The sequence below is a fragment of the Hyla sarda genome, chromosome 11 (assembly GCF_029499605.1).
Source record: "Hyla sarda isolate aHylSar1 chromosome 11, aHylSar1.hap1, whole genome shotgun sequence".
In the NCBI taxonomy this organism is placed as follows: Eukaryota; Metazoa; Chordata; class Amphibia; order Anura; family Hylidae; genus Hyla; species Hyla sarda.
In genome coordinates this window covers 6,715,979-6,728,188 of record NC_079199.1, presented here as the reverse complement: position 1 = coordinate 6,728,188, position 12,210 = coordinate 6,715,979, and the positions used below count along the sequence as shown (strand labels likewise).

The window sequence follows — 12,210 nt, the reverse complement described above, 5'->3', positions numbered from 1 at the left end:
ATCCCCCATTTCTCCCCTTGCTAAATATTAACGCTTTCCTACCCTGCTCCCTTGTATCGACAAGCAGCATTTATTTCACTATAATTTTTCTCAATTAACATAAGGGTTGTCACGGTCTGACCCCCTGGACAGGTATACACAGGAGGCCTTGGTGTTTTTGTGCTTGGTCACGCTGGAGTGAATACAATGACATAATTACTTACTCGGATTTTTGGCACCACCCTTCTCAGCGTCTCAGAGGGATTCTGCCGGATAAGCACAGGCAAATTAGCCACAACGCTCGTTCCTTGGATATCTTGGCCGGAGCTGGAAGACAGAAACAATTCAAGCTGAAATAAATCGTCATCTGCAGGAAATATAGTAAATCTCCGGAAGTTACAGTAATGTGACTAAAACCTGGAAGAATTCTGCTCCTGATGCTGCAAAACTACAACTCCCAGCATGCCCAGACAGCCTTTGTAGTTTTTGTAGTTGTTGTAGTTTTGCAACAGCAGGAGGCACCCTGGTTAAAAAAAACTGTAGCATGGACTGATCTACTGTGGCATTAATATCAATTAATATCAATTTCTGCTAGTATTTTGTGCAAATTCTTTTATTGTATGAAAGAGATTCCTTAACCCCTTAATGAAACATGACGGATATATCCTTGAGCCAACCCAAAACCTGGAGGCTCCTGGCTGACTATGGCAGGCTGTAGAAATAGAGCCCTGATTTAATGGATCATTATCTGTATAAGCAATCAAATGATTTCTCATACAAGTCCCCTAGAGAGATTAAAAAAAAAATCGTAAAAAAAATATAATAAGTTTTAAATAATATATATATATATATATATATATATATATATATATATATATTTATACACACACACAAACATAATAATAATAATAATAATAATAAAATAATAACAAAATATTTAAAATATAACATTATTCATCCCGCACAGTGATTGGCAAGAACAAACCAAAATTCCAGATTTTGGATTTGTCTTTTTTTGGCGACATCACATACCAGAAAAAAAATAAAAAAATAAATAAATCAAAAAGTTCGATCTCCGTTAAATTGGTACAGATAAATACTAAAGATCACAGCCCAAAAAATGACTCAAATTTATTCCTCCCCTATCATACACAAACCCACAGCTCCAAAGGTGTTAAACTAAAAAAAGTTATAGGAGTCAGAAAAGGGCTTTTTTTTTTTTTTTTTTTTTTTATAAATACTTATTTTAAAAACATTAACAAATTTAAACTAGTACATAGTACAAAAAAAATCTATTGGGTATAATTTATAATTTTATTTCAGTTTCGCAGCATATTTCATGTTGAAATGAAAGGCGTAATTGGTCACGCAAAAAAAAAAAAAAGCCCTTATATGGGTCTGTGGATGGAAAAATAAAAGGGATATGGCTATTAAAATGCAAGGAATAAAAAATAAATAAAAAGATAAATAAATAAAAAAATTTTAAATATGAAAATTGACTGCATCCTTAATGGGGTACTCCGCTGCTAGACATGTCATCTCCTATCCAGAGGATAGGAACCCCCACGATCTCTGCCGTGGCGCCCCAGTCATCCGGTGCATGGAACGAAGTCCGCTCCGTGCTGGATGACTGGTGATCACAACCGCCGCGCCCCCTCCATTCATGTCTAAGGGAGGAGGTGTGATGGCTGTGTACTGGCCGTCGCTCCCCATAGACATTAATGGAGGGGGTGTGGAGTGACGTCACAATCATGGACACCCCAGGCTTCCGTGACCATAACGCCGCAGCGCTGGCCTAAAGATCGCGGGGGGTCCCAGCGGCTGGACCCCCTGCAATCAGACATGTTATCCCCTATCCTTTGGATAGGGGTGGAATACCTCTTTAAGGGGTTAAAATAAATTCTCACACGGCTGGTATAATGGCCCCATTCACATAATGAAAATGAATGCAGATTCCTACCTTTTCTGCAACAAAATCCATGTGATTTCCAGTGGCATATAATCTTTAAAGGGGTACTCCGGTGGAAAACATTTTTTTTTTTTTTTTTAAATCAACTGGTGCCAGAAAGTTAAACAGATTTGTAAAATGACTTCTATAAAAAATCTTAATCTTTCCAGTACTTATTAGCTGCTGAATACTACAGAGGAAATTCTTTTCTTTTTGGAACACAGAGCTCTCTGCTGACATCACGAGCACAGTGCTCTCTGCTGACATCTCTGTCCATTTTAAGAACTGTCCAGAGTAGGAGAAAATCCCCATAGAAAACATATGCTGCTCTGGACAGTTCCTAAAATGGACAGAGGTGTCAGCAGAGAGCACTGTGCTCGTGATGTCAGCAGAGAGCTCTGTGTTCCATAAAGAAAAAAATGTCCTCTGTAGTATTCAGCAGCTAATAAGTACTGGAAGGATTAAGATTTTTTAATAGAAGTAATTTACAAATCTGCTTAACTTTCTGGCACCAGTTGATTAAAAAAATAAAGTTTTCTATTGGAGTACCCCTTTAATAGGAATCCATGCAGTAAACCAGCGTTCCCCAACCAGGGTGCCTCCAGCTGTTGCAAAACTACAACTCCCAGCATGCCCGGACAGCCTTTGGCTGTCCGGGCATGCTGGGAGTTGTAGTTTTGCAACAGCTGGAGGCACCCTGGTTGGGAAAGACTGCTGTACACTATATATATATATATATATATATATATATATATATATATATATACACTGTATGACGCTGGTCCATGTCACCAAAAAAAATAAAAAATCGTTTTAGAAAACTACCGCAAATTCTGCGCCAAACTTTTCCGGCAGAAAAAAACCCACCCATGTGAACGTGCCCTAATGCAATGCAGGTTTTTGGCACTCAAATCCGCACGTAAAATCGCCAGCGTAACCGACGCACGTGAAAGTATCCTCTAGGATTGTGGTCTCCAAACCAGGGACCTCCAGGCAATGTTGGGAGTTGTAGTTTTGGAACATCTGTAGGTCCCCCGTTTGGAGACCACTGCTCTAGGGTCATGAGACTCTGCACCAGACGTTCAGTTTTCTAACGGGGCGGAGTTCTCCTTTAATACATTTAGGATACCGCTGAATCATCCCCTCCGCGTGACACAGGCGGCCGTATTATCTGCGGTGACTAAGCCGTATACGTGAATATACCCCACATACTACACACGGCTCTGTCTGGGGGGGCTCCGGCGCGCGGTCTCATCTCACACCCGACGCTGTCACTGAACATCCATCCCATCAGGTCGCCACGTCCCCGCGCCGCGTCTCCATGCATCTCGGTGAATCACAGATCGCACAGCGCTTATTTCCATGGCAAACAATAAAGTAGGGGAGGAAGATTCATTAACCCTTTTTCCACTGATGGGGAACGGTCACACTACGTTTCGTGGCGTTTCGGCCATTGCGTCCAGCGCTATGTGTCGCTGTACGCGAATGCCAATCCAAGACCAGCAAAGAAATGGTTAACAGACTATTTGCTGGTTATTATAGTCCTTCAATATGACGGCGTTCAGTCCTTCAGAGCTGTAGTCGCAGCTATATAGGGGGGGGGGGGGGGGGTCCTGTGTATACAGTGATAAAAATAAGCCATATACCAGTGGTCTTCAACCTGGGGACCTCCAGATGTTGCAAAACTACAACTGCCAGCATGCCCGGACAGCCGTTGGCTGTCCGGGCATGCTGGCAGTTGTAGTTTTGCAACAGCTGGAGGCACCCCTGGTAAGGAAACACTGACCTGTACTATATACTACTATATAGTCCAACATGCTGGGAGTTGTAGTTTCGCAACATCTGGAGGTCCCAGGTTGAAGACCACTGCCATATACAATAGGGGAGATTTATCAAAACCTATACGGAGGAGAACTTGCCCAGTTGTCCATAGCAACCAATCAGATCGCTTCTTTCATTTCTGAAAAGGCCTGTGAAAAATGAAATAAGCGATCTGATTGGTTGCTATTACGGTTTCCCCCCCTTCTTATAAGAAAAAATACCTGTTAATTTGCATAATTAATTATATATGCGTGACATCACAGGATACACATAATCGGGGGGGGGGGGGGGGGATTTTGTCTTTTTCTGACCCTATAACTTTTTTATTTCTCCTCATACGGGGCTGTATGAGGCTCATTATTTTTGCGCCCCGATCTGTGGTTTCTAACAGGACCATTTTTGTTGATGGGACTTTTTGATCGCCTTTTTTTTTATCACGTTCGGGAGTTGCAGTTAGTTACTAACTACAACTCCCAGCATGCCCTGATATAGCCTGTGGCTCAGTAGCTGCCCCAAAGGAAAACTACAACTCCCAAAATGTTGGACTATATAGTAGTATATAGTATAGGTCAGTGTTTCCCAACCAGGGGTGCCTCCAGCTGTTGCAGAACTACAACTCCCAGCATGTTGGACTATATAGTAGTATATAGTATAGGTCAGTGTTACCCAACCAGGGTGCCTCCAGCAGTTGCAAAACTACAACTCCCAGCATGTTGGACTATATAATAGTATAGGTCAGTAGTTTGCAACTAGGGGTGCCTCCAGCTGTTGCAAAACTACAACTCCCAGCATGTTGGACTATATAGTAGTATATAGTATAGGTCAGTGTTTCCCAACCAGGGGTGCCTCCAGCTGTTGCAGAAATACAACTCCCAGCATCTTGGACTATATAGTAGTATATAGTATAGGTCAGTGTTTCCCAACTAGGGGTGCCTCCAGCTGTTGCAAAACTACCACTCCCAGCATGGGAGTTGCGGTTTTGCAACAGCTGGAGGCGCTCTGGTTGGGAAACACTGGTATAGGTTATGGTGCAACATTCCGGGAGTTGGAGGATTGGTTGGATAAATACCGACCATTGTATTGCCCGTACTTTTAATATAAAAGTACCGTCAGGGTGACCAAAATACTGGCTGTGCTGGTAAAATAGGTGGCAACCCTAGTTGCTATGGGCAAATGGTCAACTACCGATTCAGAAGAAAACACAGACGGCGAAAGGAAAATAAATCAGAAATGAGAATTTCCATCACACATGGGGAGATTGTAATGTCCTTTTATTTGTTTTTGTGTTTTAATGTCTCGGGGTCTGTTCAGACACTGGTTTTTATGTTTGGGCAGTTTATGTGTAGTTCTTCCTATCTTTGGAAGAGTTATTGTTCTCATCCAATTGCAGCTCGGGTGTGGCTTTAAAGCCCTAGCTCTGCTGCACTCTGGTTGCTGGTGATTGAACTATTCTGACCACGTCTATGTTGTATCATGCACCTTAGATTTTGTGCAACTCTGACCATGTCTGCTTATCATGCACTTTGTATTTATCTTGTAATATTTCTGAGTTTTAAACCATGGTTAATATTCTTGTTTATTGTAGATTTTAGTCTGAAGTACAATTGTCTGTTTTTAGGATTATTGTATGTCTGTCCTGCTTGTGCCTTGTATCTTAGTCTGTGTTCACACTGTGAGTTTTGTATCTGGAAAAATATCCTGTCTAGTATTCTGATCCGTGTCCCTCCACATGGTGGAGTTTGGTTTTGTGGAGTCTGTTCAGACAGTCCGTTTCATCCATTTAGTGTTCAGTTGAGTTGTTCCTTTCTAAGTGCTCTCTGATGACACCTGTCTCGGGAACTGTCCAGAGTAAAAGCAAATCCCAATAGCAAACCTCTTCTACTCTGTGCAGTTCCTGAGACAGAGATGTCAGCAGAGAGCACTGTCGCCAGACAGAACAGAACAACTCAACTTCACCAGCTGATAATTATTGGAAGGATTAAGATTTTTTAATAGAAGTAATTTATAAATCTGTTTAATTTTCTGGAATTTTATGGAATACCCCTTTAATCTGTTTGTTAGTTATGAGTCCAATGTGATCAGTGTTCTATGTTCCTGATCATTTTAGTGTTTAACATTCAGTTTTTCTGTTCATCCCCTGCATTTCCTGGTTTCTGCTGTTTCCTAATTCTATACCTTGTCTAGTTCATTTATTCATATTTGTCATTCATCTGGATTACGGTTTCTGAACTGTTTGTTAGTACACTATATTCTGCCCTGTTAGTATGTTTATATTCTGTCTGGTTTATCTGGCTGTTTGGTAGTTTTCCTGTTATGTTTCTGGCCTGTGACCAACTATGCATATTATTTGTTTTTACTCCCACTGCACTTTAGCTCAGGTAGGGACCGGCACCGTGGTCGTCGATCCACCGGTTAGGGCAAGTAGGCAAGGAGAGTGTTTCTAGGGACAGCTTAGGAAATTCTGCGCCGGCTATTAGTAAAACGTCTGGACATTCTGCAAAGTATCCGCCGTGTGATCATGGCCAAAGGTGTTGTCCTGGTAAAACAAAATATTGCTGCTTTATTCCAAAAATAGCGCCATCCCTGCCTACAGGTTTGGCTTGGTATTGCACTTCAGCCTCATTAAAGAAAGGGGTACTCCGGCGAAACTAAACAGACTCAACTACAGGACGTGACCACGGACGGATGTGGTGGTGGGTAGGTCACTGTCTGGAATCAATGAGGCCAGGCCGCAATACCAGACAAAACCTACTGAATGGGGTTGGCGCTGTGTCCTAAAGAGAGCTGCAATGTAAGGAGAATAGGTCCTAAGCGTTTCAGGCTTCCTGAAGGGAATTGGCTCCATATTATAGAAAAAGGAGCATTCCCTTAGACCAGTGTTTCCCTACCAGGGTGCCTCCAGCTGTTGCAAAACTATAACTCCCAGCATGCCCGGACAGCCAACGGCATGCTGGGAGTTGTAGTTTTGCAACATCTGGAGGCACACTGATATACAGAGTAACATAAGTGACTCATACACGCCTCTCATTACATTACACTCCGGGCCTCGTACTATATGATAATCCTATTGGAAATGCTGAGATAGTCCGGGGCGGATACGATCATCAATATCTTCTGTCTGTAAATGGTAATTGATCCGCTCGCTGCCCTTGGAACATCTGCACCGGGCGGAAACCAGCCAAAAAAAATGTTATTAATGTTCTGGAGATTCCAACGCGGAACGGGGCCAGAAAACAAGACAAAAAGAATAGAAACATCTGACGGCGACTGCACAATGAATTTCTATAGGGTCTAACTACGTATTATACTCCAGAGCTGTACTCACTGTTCTGCTGGTGAGGTCACTGTGTACATACATTACATTACTTATCCTGTACTGATCCTGAGTTATATCCTGTATTATACCCCAGAGCTGTACTCACTATTCTGCTGGTGAGGTCACTGTGTACATACATTACATTACTTATCCTGTACTGATCCTGAGTTATATCCTGTATTATACTCCAGAGCTGCACTCACTATTCTGCTGGTGAGGTCACTGTGTACATATATTACATTACTTATCCTGTACTGATCCTGAGTTATATCCTGTATTATACTCCAGAGCTGCACTCACTATTCTGCTGGTGAGGTCACTGTGTACATACATTACATTACTTATCCTGTACTGATCCTGAGTTATATCCTGTATTATACCCCAGAGCTGCACTCACTATTCTGCTGGTGAGGTCACTGTGTACATACATTACTTATCCTGTACTGATCCTGAGTTATATCCTGTATTATACTCCAGAGCTGTACTCACTATTCTGCTGGTGGGGTCACTGTGTACATACATTACTTATCCTGTACTGATCCTGAGTTATATCCTGTATTATACTCCAGAGCTGTACTCACTATTCTGCTGGAGGGGTCACTGTGTACATACATTACATTACTTATCCTGTAATGATCCTGAGTTATATCCTGTATTATACTCCAGAGCTGCACTCACTATTCTGCTGGTGAGATCACTGTGTACATACATTACATTACTTATCCTGTACTGATCCTGAGTTATATCCTGAATTATACTCCAGAGCAGTACTCACTATTCTGCTGGTGAGGTCACTGTGTACATACATTACATTACTTATCCTGTACTGATCCTGAGTTATATCCCGTATTATACTCCAGAGCTGCACTCACTATTCTGCTGGTGAGGTCACTGTGTACATACATTACATTACTTATCCTGTACTGATCCTAAGTTATATCCTGTATTATACTCCAGAGCTGTACTCACTATTCTGCTGGTGAGGTCACTGTGTACATACATTACATTACTTATCCTGTACTGATCCTGAGTTATATCCTGTATTATACTCCAGAGCTGTACTCACTATTCTGCTGATGAGATCACTGTGTACATACATTACATTACTTATCCTGTACTGATCCTGAATTATATCCTGTATTATACACCAGAGCTGTACTCACTATTCTGCTGGTGAGGTCACTGTGTACATACATTACATTACTTATCCTGTACTGATCCTGAGTTATATCCTGTATTATACTCCAGAGCTGTACTCACTATTCTGCTGGTGGGGTCACTGTACATACATTACATTACTTATCCTGTACTGATCCTGAGTTATATCCTGTATTATACTCCAGAGCTGTACTCACTATTCTGCTGGTGAGGTCACTGTGTACATACATTACATTACTTATCCTGTACTGATCCTGAGTTATATCCTGTATTATACTCCAGAGCTGTACTCACTATTCTGCTGGTGGGGTCACTGTACATACATTACATTACTTATCCTGTACTGATCCTGAGTTATATCCTTTATTATACTCCAGAGCTGCACTCACTATTCTGCTGGTGGGGGTCACTGTGTATATACATCTTCACAATGTTACATAATGACTATTTTGTGCCCATTTCTTCCCTTCTTCTTGGCATTGATAAGAATACTCGCAGGTTCCTTCTGTTCTTCTTCTTCCTCCAAGTTTATAGAACATTTTCCTGAATTAATTCTTTGTAGAAGGGACGAGGGAAGAAGAGGAGACGCCTGGGAAGTTCGTATATTTCGGCCTATAGGATCGCATTACGGTACATTACTTTACATTATACAGTAAAGCAGTGGTCTCACACTGTGGCCCTCCAGATGTTGCGAAACCTTAACTCCCAGCATGCCCAGACAGCCGAAAGCCTATCTGCCTTTTCCATACTGTCCCTGAAAAGTAAATCAAGGCTTCCCTCTCATCTCATACCTTTGTGCAGTGGTCTTCAAACTGCAATCCTCCAGATGTTTCAAAACTTCAACTCCCAGCAAGCCCGGACAGCCGTTGGCTGTCCGGGCATGCTGGGAGTTGAGGTTTTGCAACATCTGGAGGGCCACAGTTTGAGACCACTGACGTAGAGAGTGCAGAGCTTCTGAGCGACCAAACTGCCTAAAAGATTTGGGAAATGTGCGCAGTACGGGATCCACTTATCCCCATTCTTCAAAGCTGCGGCAGGAGAAGCTGTTCTGTAAAATCCATTACCAGTAATCATTCAATTATAATCTCCGAACCCGTAATAAGCTCCCGGTCTATTCTATTTATAGTGTGAATGTGACCTGAACGGAGCTCAGGAGACATAGGAAACCTACTGCCAAGTAGTCATCATAGGAGCAGTATTATAGGAGTTATATTCTTGTATATAGGGGCAGTATTATAGGAGTTATATTCTTGTATATAGGAGCAGTATTATAGGAGTTATATTCTTGTATATAGGGGCAGTATTATAGTAGTTATATTCTTGTATATAGGAGCAGTATTATAGGAGTTATATTCTTGTATATAGGAGCAGTATTATAGTAGTTATATTCCTGTATATAGGAGCAGTATTATAGTAGTTATATTCTTGTATATAGGAGCAGTATTATAGTAGTTATATTCTTGTATATAGGAGGCAGTATTATAGTAGTTATATTCTTGTATATAGGAGCAGTATTATAGTAGTTATATTCTTGTATATAGGAGCAGCATTATAGTAGTTATATTCTTGTATATAGGAGCAGTATTATAGTAGTTATATTCTTGTATATAGGAGCAGTATTATAGTAGTTATATTCTTGTATATAGGGGAAGTATTATAGTAGTTATATTCTTGTATATAGGATCAGTATTATAGTAGTTATATTCTTGTATATAGGTGCAGTATTATAGTAGTTATATTCTTGTATATAGGAGCAGTATTATAGTAGTTATATTCTTGTATATAGGAGCAGTATTATAGGAGTTATATTCTTGTATATAGGGGCAGTATTATAGTAGTTATATTCTTGTATATAGGAGCAGTATTATAGTAGTTATATTCTTGTATATAGGAGCAGTATTATAGGAGTTATATTCTTGTATATAGGAGCAGTATTATAGTAGTTATATTCTTGTATATAGGAGGCAGTATTATAGTAGTTATATTCTTGTATATAGGAGCAGTATTATAGTAGTTATATTCTTGTATATAGGAGGCAGTATTATAGTAGTTATATTCTTGTATATAGGAGCAGTATTATAGTAGTTATATTCTTGTATATAGGAGCAGTATTATAGTAGTTATATTCTTGTATATAGGAGCAGCATTATAGTAGTTATATTCTTGTATATAGGGGCAGTATTATAGTAGTTATATTCTTGTATATAGGAGCAGTATTATAGTAGTTATATTCTTGTGTATATGAGCAGTATTATAGTAGATATATTCTTGTATATAGGGGCAGTATTATAGTAGTTATATTCTTGTATATAGGAGCAGTATTATAGTAGTTGTCACGATGCCGGCTGGCAGGTAGTGGATCCTCTGTGCCAGAGAGGGATTGGCGAGGACCGCGCTAGTGGACCGGTTCTAAGTCACTACTGGTGTTCACCAGAGCCCGCCGCAAAGCGGGATGGTCTTGCTGCGGCGGTAGTGACCAGGTCGTATCCACTAGCAACGGGTCACCTCTCTGACTGCTGATGATAGGCGAGGTACAAGGGAGTAGACAGAAGCAAGGTCGGACGTAGCAGAAGGTCGGGGGCAGGCGGCAAGGTTCGTAGTCAGGGTGGATAGCAGAAGTTCTGGTACACAGGCTTTAGACACACAATACGCTTTCACTAGGCACAAGGGCAACAAGATCCGGCAAGGGAGTGCATGGGAGGAGGTTAGATATAGTCAGGGACCAGGTGGAAGCCAATTAGACTAATTGGGCCAGGCACCAATCATTGGTGCACTGGCCCTTTAAGTCTCAGGGAGCTGGCGCGCGCGCGCCCTAGAGAGCGGAGCCGCGCGCGCCAGCACATGACAGCAGGGGACGGGAACGGGTAAGTGACCTGGGATGCGATTCGCGAGCGGGCGCGTCCCGCTGTGCGAATCGCATCCCCAACGGCCATGACAGTGCAGCGCTCCCGGTCAGCGGGACTGACCGGGGAGCTGCAGGGAGAAAGACGCCGTGAGCGCTCCGGGGAGGAGCGGGGACCCGGAGCGCTAGGCGTAACAGTACCCCCCCCCCTTAGGTCTCCCCTTTTTTTTGTCCGGTGACTGCCTCCCCTGGGATGAGGACACCGGGAAGGAATGGATGGTTTCCTCAATGGCAGGCAGTACAGCAGGAGTAGGAATGGGGAGGGAGGGCAGAGGGTGAAGCTTGGCACGGGGCAGGGAGACACAAGGACGGGAGCCATGAGGGGACACAGAGGCTTGCCTGAAGGGACTGGGAGGGGGGGAGAGGCATTTTCTGTGGCAGGCAGAGTCCCTAACGACCTTAGGGGGACCGGATACAGGAGGAACCACAGGGTCACGGCAGGGAGTATTGGGAACCGGTTTAAGGCAGTCCTTGGAACAAGAGGGACCCCAACTCTTGATCTCCCCAGTGGACCAGTCCAGGGTTGGGGAATGGTGTAGAAGCCAGGGTAGTCCAAGGAGAATTTCGGAAGTGCAATTGGGAAGGACCAAAAATTCAATTTTCTCGTGATGAGGTCCGATGCACATTAGGAGGGGCTCCGTGCGGTAACGCACGGTGCAATCCAACCTGGCTCCGTTGACCGCGGAAATGTGGAGTGGCTTGACAAGACGGGTCATCGGAATGCGGAATTTATTCACTAAGGACTCCCGAATAAAATTCCCAGAAGCACCAGAGTCCAGGCAGGCCACGGCTGAGAGGGAAGAGCTGGCTGAAGTAGAAATCCGTACAGGCACCGTGAGACGTGGAGAAGCCGACTTAGCATCCAGAGACGCCACACCCACGAGAGCTGGGTGCGAGCGTGCGTTTCCCAGACGTGGAGGACGGATAGGGCAATCCACCAAAAAATGTTCGGTACTGGCACAGTACAGACAAAGATTCTCTTCCTTACGGCGATTCCTCTCTTCCAGGGTCAGGCGAGACCGATCCACTTGCATGGCTTCCTCGGCGGGAGGCCTAGGCGCAGATTGCAGTGGAGACTGTGGGAGA

At 42.9% G+C, this 12,210-nt stretch overlaps 1 protein-coding gene across 2 annotated transcripts in view; it reads right to left on the bottom strand.

Moving 5' to 3' along the window:
• The window catches only part of PPP4R4 (protein phosphatase 4 regulatory subunit 4), a 103,804-nt gene that overhangs the window by 49,191 nt on the left and 42,403 nt on the right, over positions 1-12,210 (bottom strand). For both annotated transcript variants that reach the window (XM_056546019.1, XM_056546020.1), the window contains one exon: positions 204-306. In XM_056546019.1, coding sequence (XP_056401994.1) covers positions 204-306 — 103 coding nt within the window. The remainder of the gene's footprint in view (positions 1-203; positions 307-12,210) is intronic.